We start from the raw sequence: 25267 nt of genomic DNA, 5'->3' as shown, positions 1-25267 counted from the left end.
AATACAGATTACAAGAACAGCACCTCACTGACCTATTGAACAGTAATAAAAGACTTAATATGTGTCTTTGGAGTTCTAGGAGGAGAAGAGAAGGAAAATGGAACAGAAAATGTGTTTGCTAGTAGGATAGAATTTTCCCAACTTGGTAAAAGATATAATTGTACATATGTGGGAGCTTTGTAGCCAAGTGATGTAAACCGAAGATAAAGCAAAAATCTTATAAATAGCAATAGAAATTAATAGCAATAAAAATGATGGTTAACATAGGTACAAGTAGAGCCAAACACAATGGAAGATCTTTAATGTGCATGGGGGAGGGTAAAATGAGGAGAAATGTGAGAGGACAACTGTCATCCAGAACTCAAGATTCACCAAAAATATTGTTTAAGAATCAGTGACAAGGAGCGAGGCATGGTGCTGCATGCTTGTAATCCCAGCAATCAGGAGCAGGAAAATAACTTGAGTTGGAGGCTATAGAGTGAGTTCAAGGACAATCTCATACATAGTGAGACCCTGTCTCAAAAAATAAAAAAGAAGCAAAGACAAATAAAGACCATTTTAGCTGTTAAAATGGATTTAATGTTTTTAAAAACATTACAATAAACATTATAAGATAAACATAAAATACAAATAGAATTGTTTTCAAATTTTTATTGCTGCTTGATTACCTAGTTGCTTCATTTTATGTAGGTTTCCACCTTTGTCTTTCTCTTATTTCACATTTAGAGGATAGTATGGTTATAAAGCATTTTATTTGTAACCTTTTTAAATTTCTTGTTCTTGTTTGGAAGGGTCAGCATTTCATATTTATAATTTTGTCTAACAGTTGACATAAGTATTGATAATCCTTATAGAGTATCTCCAAGCAGAATTTCAGGTTCCTTATTCTGGGTTTTTCTGGGTACTACCACCGTTCATTTCTACCATCACTTCTCCATTTCACTCATTTCACTCTCCTCCCACTCCAGCACACTGTTTTGGAGTTTTTCTTTGACTTTTATCCCTTGTTTAGATTTGACAGTCCAGATTCTCTGCAGTGTCATTACTTACATGTCATTCAATTGGATGTTTTTTATTGTTTTATATATAAATAATTTTTTAAATCTTTTCTCACTATGGCTATTTTCTATTGGGTTATTACCAGTTTTAACCCATGTCTTCTATGGTTCTGAAACTATTCCCTGGGTCTACATAAGTATATCCTTTACCATAAGTAATTATATTTAATGTTGCACTTTGAATGACATACTTCATTTTACACTGTTCAATGTGAGGGGTTTTTTTGCTTTTTTTTCAGGAGGACAGTGTTTTAATTTTATGTGTGTGTACAGTGCTAGGGATTGAATCCAAGGACTCACATATGCTAAGCAAGTGGTCTTCCATTAGGTTATACCTACTTCACGATGCTTTTGAGCAATACAAGTTATAAAGGTGGGAAATATTTTAAGTTTGACTGTGAACACTAGCTTCAGCATATATACTTACTTAATAATAGTTTTCCATAGATTTCTGTAATCATTGTAATTATCTAACAAGTTCCATTTCTTAGACTAGGAAAGGTTAGAGAGCTCTGGACAAAAGAGCTGAATCATAACCTCCTTTGGTTATTATAAATAGACTAAGTATTTTTTATTATTTTTGCATTTAAAGGTTTGTATTTTGATAAAGATCTGTACTGCATCCCTATTCTAATATGTAGTTCTTATGGCTCCAGAATTCCAACTTCCTTCCAATTTTCAGATCTTTTTCTGTGTTACATCTATTGAGCAGCTGTGCCATAAACACAATCTTTCAGAATAAAATACGATACTGCATCAGCTCCACTCTTAGAGCTTAGAGACTCTATCAGTAAAACAAGAATTTACTTTCAAGTGCTACATCAAAAGTTGATAAAATGTTGTTTAGTAGATTAGAAATTTCCATTCTGCAAAATAAAGAGTTCTTACAGATGGATGTACATCAGTATGTGTGTACTTAATACATTTGAACTATACACTTAAAAAATGGTAAGATGCCATGCATGGTGATACATACCTATAATCCCAGTACTTGGGACCTAAAGCAGGACAATTGCAAGTTCAAGGCCCTATATGGAAACAGAACAACCAATGCCCCCAAATCCCCTCCAAAAAAGGGCTAAGATTATAAATATTACATGTTTTGATATTTTGCCACAATTGTTTAAAATTTTAAAGAGTTAGCTTTTATGGAGTATAGTTGAGTAGTATAGTACTTGCTTAGCATGCAGGAGGCCCTGGGTTTGATCCTCAATACCACATTCCCCCAAAAAAGTTGGCTCTTTGATAATAGCCACTCTAACTTGGGTGAAATAATATTTCACTGTGATTTCTAAAAAATTAATTATTTGATACAGGGTCTCGCTGTGCAGCTCAGACTTGTAGTGATACTCCTGTCTCAGTTTCCGCAGTGCTGGGATTACAGGTGTATGCCACCATGCCTGGTTTTGGTGGCTGTTGCTGTGTACCAGGGACTCCAGGGCCAGCACAGTATGTGGTACCAAGAATCAAACCTGAATTCTTGTACTTGTTTGACTGCTGAGCTATCTCCCTAACCACTGTGATTTTGATTTTGATTCACTGATAATTGTTTATGCTCACCATTTTTTCTCTGTGGGGGGGAATATTAGGAATCAAATCCAGGATCTAATGTTTGCCAGACAGGTGCTGCACCACTGCGCTATATCCCTGACCCTAGCATTTTTTCATATAGTATTTGGACTTTTGTGTATCTTCTTATAAGAAATGTCTGTTCATGTCACAGGCTTGTTTTTTAATCAGATTGTTTATTCGTTTGCTGTTGAATTGTTTGAATTTCTTATATAGTCTGGACATTAACCTTATTAGAGGACTAATTTATAAGTGTTTTGTCCCATTTTGGCAGTTGTATCTTTGCTCTGAAGAAACTTTTTAGTTTGATATAATTGTATTTGTTTGTTATTGCTTTTGTTGCCTTTGTCTTGGGAAATGTTAACCAAAAACTTTGCCTACATTGGGCTGGGGCCATAGCTCAGTAGAATAAGCACTTGCCTGCAAGTGCAAGGTCCTGAGTTCAATCCCTGGTACTGCAAAGAAAAAAGAAAAATATATATATATAATGTTATAATTTGCATAGACATTCTTTTTGTTTTAGATTGGATTTTTTTTTAATAGTTGTTTGTTTGTTTTGTCTTTTTGAGGCAGGGTCTTGCTATGCACCTCAGGCTAGCCTTGAGCTCACTTTGTAACTCAAGCTGGTCTAGAACTTGCAATGATCCTCTTGACTCAGCTTCCCGAGTTCTAGGGTTATAGGTATGCACCACAATGCCCATCAAGGGTCTTAACATTTTAGACCTTTTACTCTTGATATAGGGGAAAGAAACTCCCAACTTGAAAGATACGTGGGGTAAGTTCATGTTCTCTAAAACCGAAGAATAAAGTTTAGAAACAATAGAGTATAAGAGCAGAATATATTTATTGAAGGAAACAAAGCTTCTGTCCAAGTGAGGAACAGAAGGGGACCCGAGCGAGTTGCCCTAGCCATTCTTATATACATGTGGAAATGTAAATTAATATAGGCATTGTGAAAAACAGTAAAGAAAGCATTGAAAAACTAAAATTAGAACTAACCACAATCCCTGGCTCCACATGCTGCCCCGCCCCCACCCCCTTCCCCGCGTGCGCTGAGCCTGCGATGGAGTCAGGACGTGGTGGTGCACGCCTGTAATCCCAGCACTTGGGAGGCAGAAATCAGGAGGATCACTATGAGTCTGAACTGTATAGTGAGACCCTGCACAAAAAAAGAAAAGAGAAAACAGAAACCTAAAAAAAAAGAACTAACCATAAGACCAACATTACCTTACTACTATGCATATCCAAAGTAAGTGAAGTCTGTGTGTGAGAGATACCTGTATTGTCTTATTGTAGCACTATTCACACTAATCAAGATAATCATCTGAGTCCAGTGAAAGATGAATTGATAAAGAAAATATGATATACCTAAAAGGTAGAGTATTATTTAAGCATAAGAAGAGTGAAATCCTGTCATTTGCAGCGACATGGGGGGACTTACAGGACATAGTGTTAAGTGAAATAAACGAAGAACAGAAAGACAAATACTATGTGTTTTTTCCCATATGTGGAAAAAAAAAAATTATCTCAGAAATAGGTGTAAAATGGGGGCCAGGGAGATGGCTCAGGAGAATAAGCGCTTCCCTGGCAAGCACAAGGGCCTGAGTTCAATCCCCGGTTCTGCAAAAAAAAAAAAAAAGAAAGAAAGAAAGAAATAGGTGTAAATAAAATAGTAGTCATTTAAGGCTAGAAATGAATAATGGGTACCAACATACAGGTAGATGGAAAAAATAAGTTCTAGTGTTCCATAGCATAGCAGGGCAGCTATAGCTTACAACAGTGTATTATAAAACTCAAAATAAGTAAAAGAGAGTTCAGAGATTCCCAACATAAAAAAATGATGTTAGAAAATTCAAGCAAAAATACCTTGAGTCATTTTCTTCTGTTATGAAAATGATATCCGTTCTAGAGGCAAAATGCATCTTGCTCTTTAAAGAACCACCTAGGTTGTTTACAGACAGTATATGATAATTGTAATATATAAAAATGCATAAAAGGTATTGATAGCATAATACTATTTTGTGAAATTCATAAATAATTTGAGAAGAGTAAAAATATGTAGCCCATGTATATCCACTATATCCTAAAATTTATATCCATGATGTATATAATCAAAACATATTTTCAAGGGAAAATGAATTTTAAGCTTTCCTTGTTTTTACTACTTATTCCAAGATTTCCCTATCTAGATCTCAAAATAGTCTCAACAAATACTTCCATTGCTTAAAAATAGAGAACTTTAAGATGGGAAAGAAGTTTCCTCCTTTTGTTCTTCCCTACCTGGATTTTTTATTTTAAAAAGTAATAATAACAGGGAAGACTTTAACAGAACTTTGATTTTTAGGCCTAGTCCCCATTTCTACTTCAGTGACTTTTGTTTAAAAGTATTTTTATTAATTACCTAGTTTTTGTAATTGCATGAAAATGCAATTTGGTTATAGATATACCTCAATTCAATTTTGGTGTTGATGTAAGAGAAAAACATTTCTGACTTGTAAAATTACCTGAAGGAATTTTCAAGTTTATCAAACAAAAAGAACATTTGGTTTGGTTTAATCATCAAAATAAACTCTAACTTACTAGATTCCCAAGTTCTATATTGGGGTTGAATTTTCCATTAGGAATGAAACATTCCACTGTCCCCCTTTGCTCTTTAACTTAAGCTGCAGTGAACACTAAGAATGGCCCTGTGACTGAGCTGCTTATTTTTTTTTTTTAATCTATTCATTTTATACTTTCAGACAGATTTTTCCCTGGGGTGAAACAAAGGTTAACTGAAATTTCCTCTGTTGTATACCTGAACGAATCAGCAGTTCGAGAAGGAAATCCCATTGATGGGCCAAGAGAGTGACAGGCTCTATTTAAAGAATTCCCCCGACTGTGTGGTAGACCAGCCATGCCATGAATTTAACTGTTCCTGTGGTCCCTATACTTGTACCCACCAAAAAAGAGAGAGAGAGAGAAAGAGACTTTGTTCTGCAAACGTTGCCTTAAGCTTTGAAAACCATGAGCCATTGAGTTTTGTGAATTCAAGTTAGACAGCAACAGAGACCACGACTCTAAGGGAACAATATCTGAAAGGGAATACACAAAAACAGGTAGAAACTGTTTAACTGTTTTATTTCTCTATGTATATACATATTTATGTATGTTTACACACACAAAAAAAAAACCTATACAAGGTATGTAGTTAGCCCTAGTTATATTTTACAGTGGTATTTAATTGTTTAAAAATGTATGATAAATGTAAACTTTATTTTGTTTGCTTAGCTTCTGATCTATAAAAGTATTCCAGTTTTAATAGGACATATTATATGTATTAGAAAAGAAAGAAACACAGAATGCATTTAAGTGGTTTTTAAAAAATGGACCTTTACATTAGCTCTAGAAGCTTTACTATGAAGGGCAGCTCATGTATTTTGTATTTTTCCCATTTAAGGGAAACTGTTTTAAATATGAAAAGACGGTATCTTGAGTTGGATTAAACATCCTTAATTCATGTGTATTTAACCTCAGGATTTGTGAGCCTTGTTGAAATATCTAGCTTTAAACCCTGCCTGGTAGGCCTCAATAGTGCTTACTGCATGAGGATTATAAATAGTTATAGTCTTTTTTTTTTTTTTTTCCTGAGATGGAAGTTAGTGTGTATTCCCTGGGGGACAGGAACTGTTTATGTTTCTAACAGTTATTTCATACATTTCATTTTGTACAAATATAGTTTAATTTTTTTAAATTTTTCCTTTGTTATTTGAAGTTTTTGATATAAAAAGTTTCTTCAGTATATCCTCTTTAGTGTGGATGGTAGCTTAAGGAACTTTTAAGAGATACTAGAATTAATAAAGTAATCTGGACATCAAGTGCTATTGTTGAGGGACTTTAGAGTAGATACCTTTTGAGTTCTGAAAGGCAAAAATAGAAATTTATCATGTATTGCTTAAATTCATGCTCACAAAGGAGAAACTGAAGTCCAGGGAGGTAAAATGTGTAGTGTTCAAGGTATTTAAAAGAACTAAGTGTCAGTTCATATTTAAATATTTCCTTTAATTTTGCCTATCTTTCATTCTGAGATATTTTTAAAATAACTCCTTTGTTGTTTTCTTTTTTCTTCTGTTTTGTTTTTTCCTTCCATTCTTACTTTTCTATTTTGGTCCTACCACAAATCTGTTGTAGTGCTATGCACTTTTGGTGAGTGGATTTATCTGAATTACACTTGGCCTACAAATGGCTACCATGTTATTTTTGGATGTTATTGTTTACAAATCAAAATTGTGTTTAGTCTGCTAGTTGAGCAAGCTGTAAATAGATCAGACTCTCATTACTTTCTATTAATATGAGTATAAATAGAAGAGTTAACCAATGGTATGGATAAATAACAGTTGATCTTCAATGACCAATAAGAATAATTGACAACTTTTAAAGAAAGTTACTGTTTCTCCAAGATCCATTAAGTAAATAGTATTTGTTGAGCATCTATACACTATGTGCCAGACACAATGCAAGATAATAAAGATATAATGAACAGTAAGATAGAACTGGCTCCTGCCCTTCTGACAACCTAGTGTACTTACACAAGTGGAAAGTTTGGCATTATTTTTATAAAATTTCAGCGAAGATTCTGTTTAAATAGAACACTGGCATTGCTCATCAGGCAGCATTCTTCATGTTCATATCAGAATATAGTTGTATATTAAAAATGGAAAGTTTAATTTGAAACTCAACAAGTTTTTCACATTAGTATTGCATGTCCTATGTGATAAAATAATGTTGCAATGATTAAAACTGTAATCTACCTGTTTTTGTGTCCTATATCCTTTTCATATTTCTCATTCTTGATTTTCTTTCTGTAGGAGGGTGTATTAATAAGAATTTGGGAAGGCACACTCCTTATGTATTATATGCATACACCCTTTGAAGTAGTATACATTAAAAAGGATTTTAAAAATATTTCCCTTTAAATGCAAAGTTTTATATAGTGACTTCTATCTATCTATCTATCTATCTATCTATCTATCTATCTATTTATTTATTTATTTGGTAGTCTCGCTACCCAGCTCAGACACATAGTGATCCTCCTGTCTCAGCTTCCTCACTACTGGGATTACAGGCATGCACCACAACACCTGGTTTTGGTGGCAGCTTGGTTCAGGATCAGCACAGCATGCAGTACCAGGGATTGCTGTAACAAGGATCAATTGCAGGTCCTTGTGCTTGCCAAGCAGTGTTTAGACCACCAAGCTATCTCCCTATAGTAACTTCTAATCCTTAATACTTTCTTCCTTTTTGTAAATCTCAAATTGAAGTGAGAAATAATTGTAGGTACCTTGGTAAATATACTTGGGATTTAAACACAATTATATTGGTAATATTCTTTCTAGAACTAAATGGAAACCTGAATAACTTGAGGGGCTAGTTATTCTGTAATACCTGAATTCTCCCCCACAAATGGAATCATTTGGTGTCATATTAGAGATAATGTGGTAGGGTGCCAGTGTGTAGTTGATGTGTATTTTTTTTTTGTGGGCAGTCTCCTCAGAGAGTTACTATCTTGTCTTTACTATTCCAGAATTCTTTTAGTCAAATCAAGTTTTTACATCAACACTCTATCCAGAGTTCTGTCATCAGGCTCACTAGTGGCTTTGCTAATAAAAGTAAAGGTCAGTCATTAACCTTTATTTTACCTGACCTATCAGTGGTATCTACCACCTCACCTTTGTTATATCGTCATCAGCATGCTGGACCTCCCATGTGGCAGATTTCTTTCGTCTTCTTCTAAGTCTTTATTCTTCTCTCTCTACACTCAACTCCTTAGTACTCTCATCCAGTTCTGTTTTATGTATTATTCTGTGCTGTCATTGGTAAATTTTTATTAGTTCAGTGCTGTCTCCTAAACTTAAGATTTATATATCCAGTAGTCTACTCCCAAATCTAAATTTATCTTTCACTCAAACATGTTCTTTTGCAGCTTTTTGTTGTAGTACCTTTTTTCATTGCTTTCATCAAAAACCTGAGAGTCATTCTTTTTTTTTTTTTTTTTAATCTTTTATGTATTTGTGTATTTGGTACAGGGTCTCCCTACACAGCTCAGACTTGTAGTGATCCTCCTGTTTCAGCCTCCCCATTGTTGGGATTACACGTGTGAGCCACCATACTCAATTTCTGTGGCTAGCGTGGCATGAGGCATGCAGCCTTGGGGAATCAGGGGTCCTTGTGCTTGCCAGGCAAGCACTTAAACCCCTGAGCTATCTCCCAGACCCTGAGAATCATTCTTTTTTTTTTTTTTTTTTTTTTTTTTTTTTTTTTTTTTTGGTGGAACCTGAGATTGAACTCAGGCCCTTGCCCTTGCCCTTGCCAGGGAAGTGCTTATTCTACTGAGCCATCTCCCCAGACCCTGAGAATCATTCTTAACTGTTGATTTTACATCATATCTACTTCATCAACAGTCTTCATTAACTTTCACTTCAGAGTTTCTTCATTTCCATTGTTCCATCTTGGTTAGCGGTATTATCATTTGTTGGTAGGATTGTTATAGTCACTTCATAACTGGTCTCCCTCCTTAAATCTACCCGTTACCCACTTTTTATTCTTAACAGAGTTATTCTTTGCCTTATAAATTAAATCTGTCTATTCTCACAGTTGTTCAATGACACCCTATTTCACTAACAGTAAAGGCAAAAACTTGTAATATCTTATACAGTTCTTTATAAACTGGTATCCCTGTATCTCTGACTTATCCTCTTCATTCACTGGCTACTCCGATGTTCCTTAAACACATCAGGAATATTCCTACCTTAAATACTTTGCTTTGGCTGTTCCCCTACCTAGAATGCTGTTCTCTGAAAGTGTATAGCTAATTCTCTCAAACCCTTTAAGTTTTTGCTTAAATGTCAATAAAGTACTTTCCACCTTATGTAAAATTGCAATGCATACCCAACATCCTTAATTTCCATTACCCTACTCTGTTTTTCTTTTTCCAGTGTACTTACAGCTCTCTATCATAAGGCATTTACTTAATTACATTTGTTATTTATTGCTTCTCTGCTCTACTGGAATGTGAGTTTTAGAGCAACAGCCTGTTTTTTCATTGGTGAATTCTAAGCACCTACAGTGGTGCTTGGAATATGATAGTAATCTGGTAAATATTCATTGAGGGAATAAATTAAGGGTAAGAATTGAGAATAATCAGGATGTTTAATTTAACACTAGTATACCATCAGGTTCCTTGAGCCCCAGTTTAGTTTTAGTCTCTTTTTGAACTTTTCTAACTAGTGTATTTGTAAGAATTGATATTATATTACCTTTACTCTTAGAGGTCTTCCAAAGAATAAAGGGAAGAAAAATATACTTTTCCTAATACAGTAAGGGTGTGTGTGTGTGTGTGTGTGTGTGTGTGTGTGAATTTACTGTATAGGTCATTGAATGCTTTTATAAATCTAAGATAGATCATAATGGGATCCTTGTGTTCTTATTTTTGTTATCTCTTGAAATATTCTATTTCATCATCCTAAAAATAATTTCAGCACTGCCTATTCCTTATTTCCAAATATGCTTTAAAAATAAACTAAGAAGAAATCAAAAGAATGATGGAATTACCTAAAAGAGTGGTACAGTAGTGAAATAAACTGTCACTGTTGTATCATCCTTGACTTTGCATACTGTTTTGCCCACAGAATTGTATTATTTTTCAGGCATGTATAAAAGAAGTCTAGAGATCCTAACTTTATATTTTTAGCTTTTGTTAAAGACAGTTGAGAGTTCAGAATATTTTCTATCAAAAATGGCACAGAAAACTGATTAAATGTTTTTGTAGTTATTAAATGGATAAAATAAATAGATAGATAGATAGATAGATAGATAGATAGATAGATAGATAGATAAAAAATGATAACAATACTTGGACCCTAATGATATGATGAACTAGCTCCATAAGTAATTCTCAGATAGTGATTTCTCAGGATATAGTTGATGAGTGTTCTTAAACTCACGAATTAGTGAACAATGTCTAAGTAGGAAAAAGAAATAGGCTATTCTCATTTAATTAGTCTTCAAATAGAAAGTTCTTTATCACACAATAATTATGACAAGAATCTACCAGCAATGGTGAACCTTTTAGATCTTTCAGTGTTAATAAATGGCCAGCTGTGGCACATGTACAATGGGTTTGCTCCCATTGATCTAAGCCATTCTGCTTTGATAAAGGATATGTAGCTGTTTTCCTTAATATTTTATAATGCTTGTGCACCAAAAGTTATTTGATATGGTATCAAATAAATGTCTTCAACACTTGCATACAGGAATGATGAGAAGGAAATAAATAAATATGAAAACCTTTGGATTGATCATTTTAGTTGGTGTTTATAAATCAAAAGTATGAAAATTTTTATAATTATGGAGCAAAAACATAAACTTGAAAATTGATATGTTTGTAAAGTGGATGTGGTCCAAGTTCATGTATGACAATTGATGAGAAGTTGGTTTTATTCTAGGATGTTGCCATTTCAAGTTTATTTACCTTCAAAAATAGAAATATATGGATTAAAAAAAATTTACACTGGATTAAGGATAATTTATTGTTTTTATGTACAGAAAACTCAAGAGTATGTTTAGCCCAGTGTAGTGACAAGCTCTTTAGTCTGTGCTTTCTCCAGCTTGGCAATACAAGCCACAGATTTTGCACCCAGAACATTGCCTCCCCAGTGACGGCAGGTCTCATTGTATCTGTCATTGTAGTTGGTCCTGATGGCCTCCACCAGCTTAATCAGCACGCCTTTGTCTTCTGAGTTGACTTGCATGAAGGCGAAAGTGGTACAGGTCTTCCTGTGGACCAGATGCCCCAACCTGGCCTTCCCCTGGATGATGCAGTGAGGGACCCCCATCTTGTGAGACAGAGCAAGCAGAAGCACAGCCAGCTCGATGGGATCCACATTGTATGCAGTCATCACAAGCTGAGCCTTCTTGTTCTCTACCAGAGTGGTGACAGTGTTGACATCCCCTTTGCCAGCAGCTTTCTTCTCCACCTGGGCCAACAGCCTCTGCTTCTTCTCTGCTTGGTCTCTGGTCTGTACTTGTGGGCAAGCTTAAGCAGCTGGATAGCTATTTGGCTGTCCAAGGCCTGGGTGAACTGGTTAATCACAGGGGGCACCTTCAGCTACTTGTACAGGATGGCCCTCTGTTAGCCCTCAGAGTTAGCAGGGCTATTTGACAAAGTGGGTGAGGTCTCTCTTGGGCTGCATGTCCTGTCCAATGCCAGAATTCTTTGGCCTCTTCTCAAACAAGGGATTAATCACCTTCTTGGCCTCCTGCTTCTTCACGACAGCGGGGGCTGGGGCCACCTTCTTGCTCTTGGTCTTCTTCCCTTTTGGCATCTCAGCTGGCTAACAGAAAGAGCTGGATTAAAATTTTGAGTTTGCTATTAAAATTTCTGATAATTTTATTATCACATTATTTAAATTATTTGTAAAGTGACAAATTACTTAAAAGGCTCATTGGACTTAGATGATTAATGGTGATAAATTTTTCATAGTATGATGCTTAGGTATATAACGAAAAGGCACTATAGATAAAACTAAAACTGAGAGATCAGATACAAGCCAAGTAAATGAAACAACTAAACTATTAAATCCAGAAAACTGGATACAGTATTTTATAAAAAATGAAACATTGTAGTGCTACATAGGCATAATATAAATTGACTATTAATTTAACCTGAGAATAGAGAATGCAGGGAGGAAAAATTCAGGTAGTATAATTAAAGAAACTAAATCCTCTTCAACTTTACTAGGAATTTAATATTCAAAGTAGATAAATCCATAAATAAAAAAATAAACATTATATGGAAGTATAGAGATAAATACCAAAAGAAATAGCTAAGGAGTTGAAAATAGTTTCCTCTTGAGAGTACAAGCTAGGATAGGAAAGATAAAATTATTGATTTTTCTTGCATAGTATTTTAGCATTATTAGACTTTTAAAATCATAAGCGTATATTCATAAAAATAGAAAACTATGAACATAAAGAGAAAATCTATCTGGTTTATATCAAATGAAGTTGATGGCACAGGAAATCCACAACAACCTTAGGTTTGAAGTAATGAATAAACTCTGGTGACTGGAAGGAAACCAAACTATTGTAATTGAAAGACATTTTAAAGGAGTACAGTATAGAAAAGCTTAAGTTGTTTGGTTAACAGATGTGGAGTAGCATATGAAAATAACCCTAGGTTTAAGAAATAGGGAAAAAGCATATAAGCCTATTTTTCAAGTGGAATTGGAAAAATGAGTTTTGCTTTGGATATGTTATGCTTTTAATGACTAGTGCAAACATTTATGATATATCCTGTAAGCAGTTATGAATGAGTCTGGATATATTTGAGCCAAGATTCAAAGAGTAATTTAACAAAATTATAGTAAAAACAAATTGTTTTAAAGTAACTTATTTCACCAAGGAGAGAATAAGCACAGAACCAAACATTGAAGAAGAAAACAAAAAAACAAGAAAATGTTAAAAGAAATTGAAGGATAAATGAAAGAGTATAGCTCCCAGATTGCTAGTTATCAGCAGGTAGATATAGCAAATTTTATATACCCTTTAAATCTTCTCTAGAAACCCTTTAAAAGTAGCCTGTAGCTGGTATGGTGGCACACACATATAATCTCGGAACTCTGGAAGCTGAGACAGCAAAGTTTCAAGTTCAGGCCAACCTGGGCTACATAGTGAATTCAAGGCCAACCTAGACTACATAATAAAAGCCTTTCTCAAGAAACAAAATAAAACAAAACAAAATTAATCTTTTGACTAGATCTAAATATATTTTTGTGCTTATTATTTTACACATATTTTAAATGTCCATATGGTGTATTTCTGCCTTTGTTGGGGGGGGTACATACATAGGCACCTGAGTAGATAGCTGTAACACAAGAAAAGCAGCTCTCGTAATCCCACTGTACTATTTCTGTTGATACTTTTCCCTTCATGTTTTTGTCCTTTAGTATTATTTGACATCTTTTTTTTTTTTTTTCCCTAAGTAAGGATTTCTTGACTGTATGGTTCTTGGTGAAAACTTTGGGGCATAGGAAATGGAGGATCAGCGATAAGTGTGTCTCTTATGTCTCTGTCTCTTTCTCTCTGGGGATAGACTAAGATCTTTATATGACTGATAACTTAGTAAGAGCTCTTTATAACTCAGGGCTAAGCACCTGTATTTATTTCCTCTTTCTTCTTCCTCCTCTACCTCTATAAAAAGAAAAGTTAAATCCCCATTTGTCTTTTGCACATATTTTAAAAATATAAGTTGTTTCTGGTAAATTTAATGATTTAAAATAAGATGAACATTTTGGTGCTTTACTTGCAAATTTGTGTGATTTAAATTATTGCCAGTTACACAGTACAAAATTTTAATGATTAAAATAGTTTTGTGCCCAGTGTTACAATGAAAAAGGATAAATACAAGAAAACCAAGAGGAAAAAAGAGAGCAGTTTGAGAAGAATATAAGTCAATAAAGTGACTTAGCCCTTAGGGGATTTGAATGTGGCATTGTGTATATTTCAAAAGTTTCCGTTGAAATAACAGATGCTACTGATGAAGTTGGGAATAGTAACTTCATTTGTGGCTGGTTCAGTTGCTTATTAGAAGTGTGAGGATCCCAGAGGGGATCTGGTAGAGTGGAGTTAGGCTCCAGGAAAAGATATGACATAAATATCTGGCAGCTTTTGTCTTTGTGATCTTTAATCCATAAATACTGGTTAGGTACAGGCATGATTATAAATGTGCAATTATATTACATTTTATGTAGATCCTGTATCTGCAACAGTGTTATTATTCAATAATTTTGTTTTGTTTTGTTTTAAGGTTCTTTTTAGTTACTAGATTTGCTTACTACAGAAATTCCACTTCATTTCCTAGCCATAGAAAACCACCTTTCTGGGCTGGCCAGATAGCTCAGCAGATTAAAGCGCTTGCTTAGGCAGATGCAGGGACTGGTTCTGTCCTCAATGTGCTGTGCCAGCCCCACCCCCAGAACATGCTGAGACAGCAGTTGAGACTGGATGTGGTGGCACATGCCTGTAATCCTAGCACTTGGGAAGCTGAAAACAAGAGGATCACTACGAGTCCAATTTGTGTAGTGAGACCCTATACTAAATACATTTAAAAAAGGAAGGAAGGAAAGGAAAAGAACAGAGGGGAGGAAAAGGGAGGGGAGAGGAGGGAACAAACCACCTTTCTGAAAATTATAGTCTGTTAAATAACTGGCTTACTGGCTTATTCACTCATCTTCATATTAATTTTTCTTATTTTTCTTTGTAATTTCAAAGTATGAAAGATGCTGTGTTGATCACTAAATATAAAGATGCTGTACAGATAAAACATATGTAATCTCAGTCTATAGAGAGCTTTGGAAGAGAGAAGGAAATAAAATATTTATTAATATAGCCCTTAATCCCATGATACAAGTTTTTTAAGTGCTCAGTACTCCAAAAAGATAACAGATAAGGTACTCTTAAACCATGAGTGAGAGAAATATTTCTGCTGGAGTGAGATCAAAGATGGAAATGTTTGTTTTTTCATAGGCATTAGAACCTATGATAACTAAATAGTAATGCTTTGGTATTTAGAAGATACAAAAAATTATAATGTCTAAGGTGTTAAAAGGTATGAATGATCATTTATGCTTTTAGAAAAATAACTGAATTGATAAGGAACTTAAAGCAAAGTCCTTGTTCCAAGTGGTTGAGTTAAGGATGAAAATTTGTCCAGATAATGGATATTTCAGAGAATACGTATATTCTGAGTGTTCCAGAAAATACATGTACAGAGCTGCAGAGAATAGCAAGACATTGAGAAATTTCTTAGGCACAGCTGGAATATTGGAATTAAGAAAATGAAGCAAGAGAATAGATAATGGTCACAACATGGAAGGCATCATATAACTTATAGCATTTAACATTTATCCAGTCATCAGCAGCAAAGGACCATTCAAGACAGAATGTATTCGCATTCCTGTCTTCCTCAGGTAGCACTAGAATGAAAACCCATGTTATGATAAGAAAAAGTCAGAAGTTGTTTTATCTATGTGAGAAATTAAGTGACGTTGGGATAAAGTAATGGCCTGTTACCTATTGGATAGAGAGTCTACAGGTTTGGGGAGTATATGAAAGTTGAGAGGAAAGACTTGAGGTTTCTGATTTGGGAAACACTGTGGTGCAAGTCATTGTGGAAGAAGAACCAAGGAGAAATAGAATTTTGTCTTTTTAAGACTCAAAAGAATGAAGAGAAAGTATTTTTTCTCAGTGATTATGAATTAAATCATCCTATTTTTAAAAATTCAACTATGGTTATTTACTTAACACAGTAATTTTTTCAGGATCTTTACCTCAACTGGCACATACTACTCCATAAGATAGCAAAAACTTTTAGAGTAAGCACCATATCTTACCATGGAGTAAGCAAATATCTATCTCCAGTAGTGTTTCTTACATGAAAGATGTTCAATATTTGTTAAAATTAACTTATCCCTACATTAAATGAAAACATTTTGAGGAAAGTTGCATTGGCATTCTTGAACAACTGGTAATTATAGTAATAGCTTGGTAAATATTAAATTCAAGTCCATTGTATGCTGAGAAAATTATAAATACCTTTTGGTAAAATGTTCAGTTTTACAATTTTGAGTATCACAAATTAGGAATCTAGAAAATGTAAGGCATTTATGGCTTTGTTACAGGTCTAAAACTGGATATAGAACGTAAAACTATAGAACTTCTAGAAGAAAATAAAAATATTTATAACTTTGCATAGACAAATATCTTTGGGCACAAAAATGTAACCTGTAGAAGTCATAACTGGGAGAAGATATTTGTGAATCACATGCATGATGAAAGACTTGCATAGGGCTGGCCGGATAACTCAGTGGACTAAAGCCCTAGCTTAGGGTCCAACACCTGGCCCCGCCTCCCCGGGGGCACGCTGAGAAGGGGTTTGAAACTGTAGTGGCACGCAGCTGTACTCCTAGTGCTTAGAAGGCTAACGAGAATCACTACAAGTCTGATCTGCATAGTGAGACCCTGTAGACGCTGTACCAAATACATTTAAAAAAAAAAAAATTTTGCCTAACAAAAGACAGATTTTATAAATAACTCTTAGAATTTCGTAAGAAACCTCCAATAAAAGGAGAAAACACTAATTATAAAAATGGACAACAAAAGGCCCAGCCAAATAACTCAGCAGATTAAAGTGCCTGCAAGCAAGTGCAGGGGCTGGAGGTTTGATCCCTGGGCCTGCCGTGCTGGCACGCATCTGTAATCCCAGCACTTCGAAGGCTGTGAACAGTCAGATCACTACAAATCCAATCTAGTAGTGAGACCCTGAACACCCTGTAATCCCTTCCCTCAGATACAAAAAAAAATAAATAAATTCAATAGCTGGTTTTGAAAGAAGATAAATGAAAGTCAAATAAATTGATGAAAAGATTTCTGTGTGATTATTCTTCAGAGAAATATCCATTAAAAACCTAATTTAATATTTTTTCACGTCCATTCTAAACCATATTTAAATGATTTCAGGTATTTGTGAGGTTGTAAAGCTGCTGGAACCCTTACACATTGTTGATAGGAATATAAAATGATATAGTCACTTTGGGAATTAGGTTGCCAGTTTCTTTTAGGTAAAAATATGTTTACAATACCCAGTAGTTCTGTTTTCCCAAGAAATGAGAAACTGAGGTCAGTTTTTCAGAAAAATATTTACTAGCCATATTTATTGTGCTGCTTTATTTATAATTGCTTAAAACTTGAAATAACCCGAGTGTTCATTAGAATATGGGTAGCTAAACAAATTTTTGTATCTATACAATGGAATTTTGCTTGGCAGTAAAAGAGCCATCTACTTCTTCCAACAACATGGATGAATCTCAACAATATTCAGTGAAAGAGGCCAGACAAAAGATCATATTTGTGTATTTCGTGTGACTCCACCTATATGAGGTCCTACAACAGGCAAAATGGGTATTTTTGACAGAAAGTAATTCAGTATTTGTCAGGAGTGAGGAGTTGACTGCAATTGTGCACAAAGTAGCATTTTTAGATGATAGAAATGTTCTGTATTTGATTTTTTGAGTGGTTACACAGTGCATACACTTGCCAAAATGGATCCTACTGTATTTTTTCCATCATGAGTACATTTTATTATATGTAAATTATACTTCAGTAGTCTTCTTTATGGTTTGACCCTCTGTGACCTTTTTTCTTTCCTTTCTCTCAAATTTAGATGTTATCTGTTATTCTAAATTTACACAGCATTTGTTTGGTCTCCTCTTACTCCTCCTTTCGTTACCTTGTCTTCTACTAGGCCAAACTCTGATGAACCTTTGTGAGACAAGTGCCAAAACTGCAACCTCAAACCCACTTATTTATGACAAAGTGCCAACTCTGCAATTAAACCTAAATACTGAGACTAGTGTAGAAAAACAACTCCTACATGAACATTTTTGTCTTAAATGAACACAGTAACAGAGCTATCAATGATACAAACAGCCTTTTATTGAAAGGTAAAGTTTACATTTAGTTTGCTTTTACACAGTTGATGTGATCTTTGCTGTTGTACGCATGCTGATAGCTTGTCAGACATTGGCTGGGGTGACTTGGCTCAAGTACTGACAGAAAGGGCTCTGCCTGCCCACTACAGATACATCCCATAGATTTGCCACCGCTGTACTAGGCTGTAAACTCTTACTTATTCTTTGTTTACCCTCTAGAACAGTGTTGGTTATAATCTTTTAATAGATATTTGTTAAATGAATTACTATGAAGGAGTCATAATCCTAGATATCCCCAAGACCCAAACTAGCCATGCATAGTGTCACATACTTATAATCCCAGCTACTCCAGAGGCTGAGACAAGGAAGATTTCAAATTCAAAACCAGACTGGGCAATTTAGGATGACCCTGTCTCAAAAGTTAAAAAAATAAAAAGGGTGAGACATATAGCCCAGTGATAGAGTTATTTGTCTAGCATGTATGTGGCCCTGGGTTCAATCCCCAGTACTGCAGAAAGAAAAGACCAATCTATAAAACAGCTAATAATTGATAATATACATCCTTGGGCAGTTACAATTATAAACTTTAGGGAATCATGTTTTACTTTCCATAGCATTAGATGGTAGACACATGGAAGATGAGTATTCCTGTAGAAAATTATATTTAAGGTAAGGCACTATATACTGGTTGCAAAGGACTGAACTGGCAGTGTATTTCAATCTAGCAGTAGAACAAAATTAGAAACAGCTCTAAAAGTTTATGCTTGTTTTGTTGTGTTGTGTTGTGTTGTGTTGTGTCGTACTGGGGATCAAACTCAGGACCTTGCACTTACCATGCAGATGCTTATGCCACTGAGCTGTCTCCCCAGCCTATGATGCCCTTTTACCTCTCACTATGACCTAGCCCAAGAGAGGTTAAGTAGTCTGCCCAATACCACATCACAGAAATTGTAGAAGTAGAGTTGGGATAAGCAGTATATTGTTATCAAGTTCTATATCCAGAATTTAGCAAAATGGAGCGTTTACTACCTTTGGAATTTCTAATGAGTTGCCCTAAACAGGTTTTGTTAGATTGAAATCTGAAGTTTTGACTTGTAGAAAAGATAAGAAAAAAAAAAAAAAATAGGGCTATAGTAAGCTATTACTACTAAGATTGGCACCTAGGGGAAAGGTTGAGATTGGGCTTCTGTGTTCCTACTTTTGCGTTTATCTATAATTAGAACCTGTTTTGTATATTGATGAATTTTGTGCAGTAAAAATATACTATAACTTGGTGAGGAGTTGTTAGTATATAACCTAAAATGTTAAAACAATCAAAATGTATCCAAATTCCTTTTCACAGTTGTCTGTTCATGTGTAAATTTATTGAGGGCTCAGGAGTGGTCATATTTGCTATTTGGTATTTTATTGATTTTGTATTTCCCTTTTTAAAAAACAGCATTAAGTCAGTTTTATAACTAAAGTAATTTCAAATAGTTATTTTCAGTTTTAATGGCGGACATTGAGATTAAAAACAAAAAAAGGCAACTTTGACACTTACAGGAAGGCATGCACCTTTCCTGCATTTTTTTTGAATGAAAGAATAATAATATAGATGATAATGATGAAGAAATAGAAACTACTACTATTTAATGTATTCTCCACTCTCATTACATGGATACAGCCTTCAAATTATACAAAGAAAATAATCATTAGCACAGCTTCTCCACTTCCCAATGGATTGGTCTTATTTTGTAAAGTGATCCCCTAGTTTTGTTAATAAAAATATTTTAAGTATATTTCTAAACACTCTTGGTGGGCCTAGGAAAATGTAGATTATGTCACATTTCTTAAAATTCCTTCAAAGAAATGATTCAGGCTTGATTTGTGTTTTTGAGATGAAAGAAAGTAGTAAAGTAACAAAAAGGAGAAAAATCATAACTTGCTTTGAGTGAAAGAATATCTTTCGGGGGCTGGGGAGATAGCTCAGTAGAATAAGTGCTTGCCTGGCAAGCACAAGGGCCTGATTTCAATCCCTGGTTCCGCCAAAAAAATAATCCTTTGTTGACACCTTAGCTTCTACAATAGTCTTAGGTCTTTCCTTCTTGGCCGTGGGGAGAGCTGAAGAAATAACAGCTTTGTAAAAGTACAGTGGAAAGAAAACTGTTAATACAAAAGAAAAATCTAGGACTTTTTTTCTCCTCTGGGTTTTACAATTACAATTTTAGATTAATAATCATCATTTCTGGATATTTGGCCTCCACTCTTACCCTTTATTTCACTTTTTTGGTTATGTTTGTGTTTTTCTGTTCGGTTTTTTTTGGGGGGGGCAGATTTGTTTGTTGCAGTGCAAGTATGTAGCACCATACCTCAGCATAGCTCAGCATTTTTTGTTTCATTTTTTAAAGTTATAATGAAAGTCACCTGGCATGGAAAGCTAGTAGACACAATTAATCTCCATGTTGGGGTGGGGGGGAACTTCAACTTATGTCTGAATTGGAACTTGTAAGTTTGCTGACAGTAGACAGATGAACTGATGAGGTTTACACTTATAGAAGTGCTCAGTAATGAGTTAACTCATTGAAGAGTTTAGAGAAAGATAGAAAGTGAAGGATTTTAGACAGACAACAAAAAGGAGGAATGTAGAGAGTCAAAGGAAAAAAGACTTCACTGAGGCTTTGGGATTTTCCCAGGGCCCACAGTCACCCTATCACCTTCACGCTTAGACTTCCTATAGGGAGTGGGAGTATTGGGATACCAGCCTGTTAGTAAAACTCTGCTTGGTCAAATAAGGAAGTTCAGAAAAGAGTTTATCTTCTATTAGGCTTTTGCCCCCTTCACTATTTTTAACATATTGTTATATGGTTTGATGGTTTTCATATCATTTTCACATATCTCCTTTAATTCATAGGACTTTTTATGTAGAGCAAGCAAATATTATTATTCCTGTTTCACAGGTAAGAAAAATGAAGCTTAGAGAGAGGTTAAGTATTTATTAAGAGCCACACAATTGACATGGGAGCTAAATTAATTTATTTAGCATTTCTTACTATAGTTAGGTCCAATTTGAGTACTAACAAACTGAATCTATTATCAATCTATAAGTGCTTTAGAGGTGCTGAAGTTTAATAACATTTGTTTTATTTTATAGGAGAGGATGATGTAAACTGGTTCATCAGTGACAAAGATGTTGAGGTAAAATCAAATGGTTTTTGAAATTTTTAATAGGTTTATGTTTTCTTTTGATATATACTTTGCTGTTATTTCACTTATAACTTGTAAGTCAAACTTTTTTAAAAATTGCAATGATCTACATGACTTATAGTTGAAAGCTTGATTTCAGCCTTAATATTTGTCAGCCCATTAATAGTCATAATGACTTAGTTCCCTTTTCCTTTCTCTGATCATGACCATGGTAGCCCATATGGCCTGGTACCACTAAAGATCATCACCGGAAATAACTGCTTCTTCAGTGTAAGGAAATGGTTAGACTATATTTAGAAGGTGGCAGATGTTATAAGAAAGGATAATTTACAACTTGATAGAAGTTTTAAGAAATAACTAGATTGGAGGTAACTAGTTTACTTAGCTAGTTAAGAAGAAAAGATGAAACTAGGTAATCCATGTGATAGGTATTGCTAATATTCTCTTGGATGTATTACAAGTTGACTAGAATATAAGACAGCTAAAATTTCATCTTTGTGTAGCAGAATGAATTTTTAAAGGATTCTGGTGGAAGGAAAGTATCTCAGGCCCTCTGGAAATCATAATCCTATCTGGTAAACAGTGACTGTATATCTCTGCTGTTCAAAAGAAGAGATGTATTTGGTAACTCTGTGGTTCTGTTACTGTATAAAAGACAAGTCATAAAAACACTATTCCCTAACTGAAAATTAAAACAGGTTTCTCATTTAGAATTATATGATGTACAATTTTGTGTGGAAATCAGCAATGATTTTTCGCTTTAAATGCCACCATAATATCTAGATAAATGATCTACATTAATACCCCTGCTAGACCTGAGTCATAAGCTGAGAGAAAAAGAGGTGTGTGGACAAGTATGAAAGAAGGAGCAGACATAAATGATTAGAGCTGTCTTTATGTCTCCCTCTTTTATGTCTTTCTACCTCTTTTTAAGAGAATGAGAGTTCATGAAGTTCTTTATTGCAGGGTTTGAAGTGTTATGAGCCGTAATTCTCTTGCCTTATCAAAGCAGTGCAACTGACTTGAAATTTAATGTTTCTTTACTCATATAATTATCTTTTTTAAAAAAAGAATAAATAATTTGCATTAATCAGAGTGAAAGAGTTGGTTTTTTTTTTTTTAATTCTTTATTTTCCTCCTCCTTTAGGCCCAGATAGGTAATAACAGATCATCTGGACGATGGACCCGTCGATACTATTCAGCCAACAAAAACGTTACCTGTAGAAATTGTGATAAGTGTGGTCACTTGTCAAAAAATTGCCCCTTGCCACAAGTACGTGAAACCCATCATACTTCTTTTCACATTGTTAAAATCAAAATCTTAGGTTTAGAACCCCATAACCTTAAATTCGAGTATTTTATAAATATATGTTAAATTTCCCTATGTGAGGGGAAAATCAATATATTTAGCATTAGAATGTAATTAATTTTAGCCTCATTATTAGTGTGTGACCTTGGGCAAATCATCTGTTTCTTTTTCTTTTCTGTGAAATAAGATTGCATAAGATGATTCCAGAGATCCTTTTTGCCTCTTAAACCAGCTTTTTATGAGATGGTTTATTTCATTGTGTAGAGACATAATTTTAGTCATTTCTAAATTTTAATACAATTGGAGCAACACAGAGCTAAAGCTTTCTTAGTTATTCCCTATACATATTAAACTCTAAAAGCATACATTTCTCCTATTATTTATTCTTTCCTCCTTTCTGGTATCTGTTGCCCCTATGATTTAGGTTCAGATATCCTCACATCCAAAATAGATATCTTCTGTTCTGTGAATATTCTTGTAAAATGAGATATATGAATCTCCATTGATCGTGCATGTTGTTTATAAAACTAATCTTAAAGCTACAAGTTTGAACAATTTGTTTGATTTTACAATTATTTTCAATGTTTTACCTTCATTGGATTCTCAAATTAGTATGACATTTTATGGAATTATATAGAAAAAGGAGTATTAATTTTTCACCATTTGAGACTAAAGTATTTTGCTAAAGAGATTTTGTTTGTCTGCCACATAGAAAGTTCGTGCCTGCTGCCTCTGCTCAGAGAGAGGACATCTCCAGTATGCTTGTCCAGCACGCTTTTGCTTAGACTGTTCTTTGCCAATGTCTTCCACTCACAAATGTCTTGAAAGATCTTCCTGGAGAAAACGATGTGACCGATGTGATATGATAGGCCACTATGCTGATGTGAGTATCCTACATATAACCAATTTGTTAGGCTTTGGGGGCATTTTTTCACTTGGTAGGTATTAGTCTGCCTACCTAAAAGGATGTTTGCTCTGCATTGTATAAAATGATAGTCATATCCCTTTGGCTACTGAACATATGAAGCAGTGCTGCTTTAAATCTCAGAATGGGGGCCAGCCAAATAGCTCAGCAGATTAAAGTGCCTACAAGCAGGCACAGGAGCCGGGGTTTGATCCCTGGGCCTGCCGTGCAGGCCCCGCCCCCAGGGTGCACTGAGACAGCAGTTGAGATTGGGTGTGGTGGCGCATGCCTCTAATTTCAGCTCTTGGGAGGCTGTAAATAGGCGGATCACTATGAGTCTGATCTAGTAGTAAAACCCTGTAGACCCTTCCCTAAAATACAAAAAAAAAGAAAAAGAAAATAAATCTCAGAATGAGAATTCTATGAAATAGTTAACCAAGAGGCAGCATCAACAAATACTTTAGGGGCTGGGGAAATAGCTCAGTGAGGGCCTGAGTTCAATCCCTGGTTCTGCCAAACAAAAAAGTACTTAAAGCCCATGTAAGCCCCTTTATTTGATTTCCTTGGCAAATAAAGGCTGATACTAAAGAGGTATGTAATAACATGTAAAATCCATGTACATATTTATGCATGTTTATATGACAGTATATGCACACTTAGCAGTTATATGTAAGAGTCCATATAAAGCCTGATTTGATATTGCCTTATTGATGATAATAGTTTTGCAGCTGTTAGAATCTTAGGTAAGAAAAATAAATGATCTCATACTTCAGATATGCTTATCTTATTAGCACTGTTTCTTTTTAGATTTAAGAAGCAAAACTAATTTAGAAGACATTCCAGTTGCAGCACATTAAGAATGTTTTGTTGGAGATTATTATAAATGTGTATGGGCTGAGTAAGACAATTCTAGTGACAGTTTCAGAGACCAGAGGGCTGTTAAACCAAGTAGATACAGCTTCTGATGAGGAATAGTTTTTCACTTTCACTTTACCCCCAAGTCTTAATGAATATCTCATTAAGGGTCTGTCATTTTAGCTCTTAATTGCATCCCTTACTACATAGTAACATATGTTTGTTTTGTATTAACAGCTAATCAGTTCAAAGTCATTTTTCATACTCATACCTAGGTGCCAATCCTAATTGGGGTAAGGAATATTTATGAAAGGATTAACTCTCTTTTCAAGCATTACTTATCCATCAAAAATTTTGTAATGATCTTCCTTTTTTTCTGATTTTATTTTATCATATTTGATTTTGAAGAGTAAAAACAAAAGCAAAAACAAATAGTAGAAACAAAGACAGAAATACGACAACATATAGAAGTACATATGTTAGAGATTTTCAAAACAAAAATAGGTGATTAACAATGGTTGTTATATTATCTATTTTTATCATCATATCTGTTGCTCAAATTAACAAATAGTTATGCAAGATTGGACAAATAATTATTGGTGCTTGCTTTCAAGAAACCTTAACTTTCTATCTTCTTGTCTGCTTTTTTTAAATTTAATTTAATTTTGAAGAGCAAAAGCAATTAGAAAAAAAGACAGAAACAGGATAACATACAATAATACATGTTATAGATTTTCAAAAACAGGATTAGCTAATTAACAATGGTTATATTGTCTCGTTTTTATCATCAAATCTGTTGATCAGATTAACAGATACAGTTATGTAAGATTGGGGAAATAACTGAATATTGATACTTGCTTTC

At 34.5% G+C, this 25267-nt stretch overlaps 1 protein-coding gene across 4 annotated transcripts in view; it reads left to right on the top strand.

Annotated features, from left to right (window-relative positions):
- The window catches only part of Zcchc7 (zinc finger CCHC-type containing 7), a 267651-nt gene that overhangs the window by 187857 nt on the left and 54527 nt on the right, over positions 1-25267 (top strand). For all 4 annotated transcript variants that reach the window (XM_004631980.2, XM_023716070.1, XM_023716068.1 and 1 more), the window contains exons 3-5: positions 21285-21328; positions 22485-22610; positions 23359-23529. In XM_004631980.2, coding sequence (XP_004632037.1) covers positions 21285-21328; positions 22485-22610; positions 23359-23529 — 341 coding nt within the window. The remainder of the gene's footprint in view (positions 1-21284; positions 21329-22484; positions 22611-23358; positions 23530-25267) is intronic.

Source organism: Octodon degus, unplaced genomic scaffold (genome assembly GCF_000260255.1).
Source record: "Octodon degus isolate 3935 unplaced genomic scaffold, OctDeg1.0 scaffold00045, whole genome shotgun sequence".
Classification (NCBI taxonomy): Eukaryota; Metazoa; Chordata; class Mammalia; order Rodentia; family Octodontidae; genus Octodon; species Octodon degus.
This window is presented reverse-complemented; position numbering and strand designations above follow the sequence as displayed.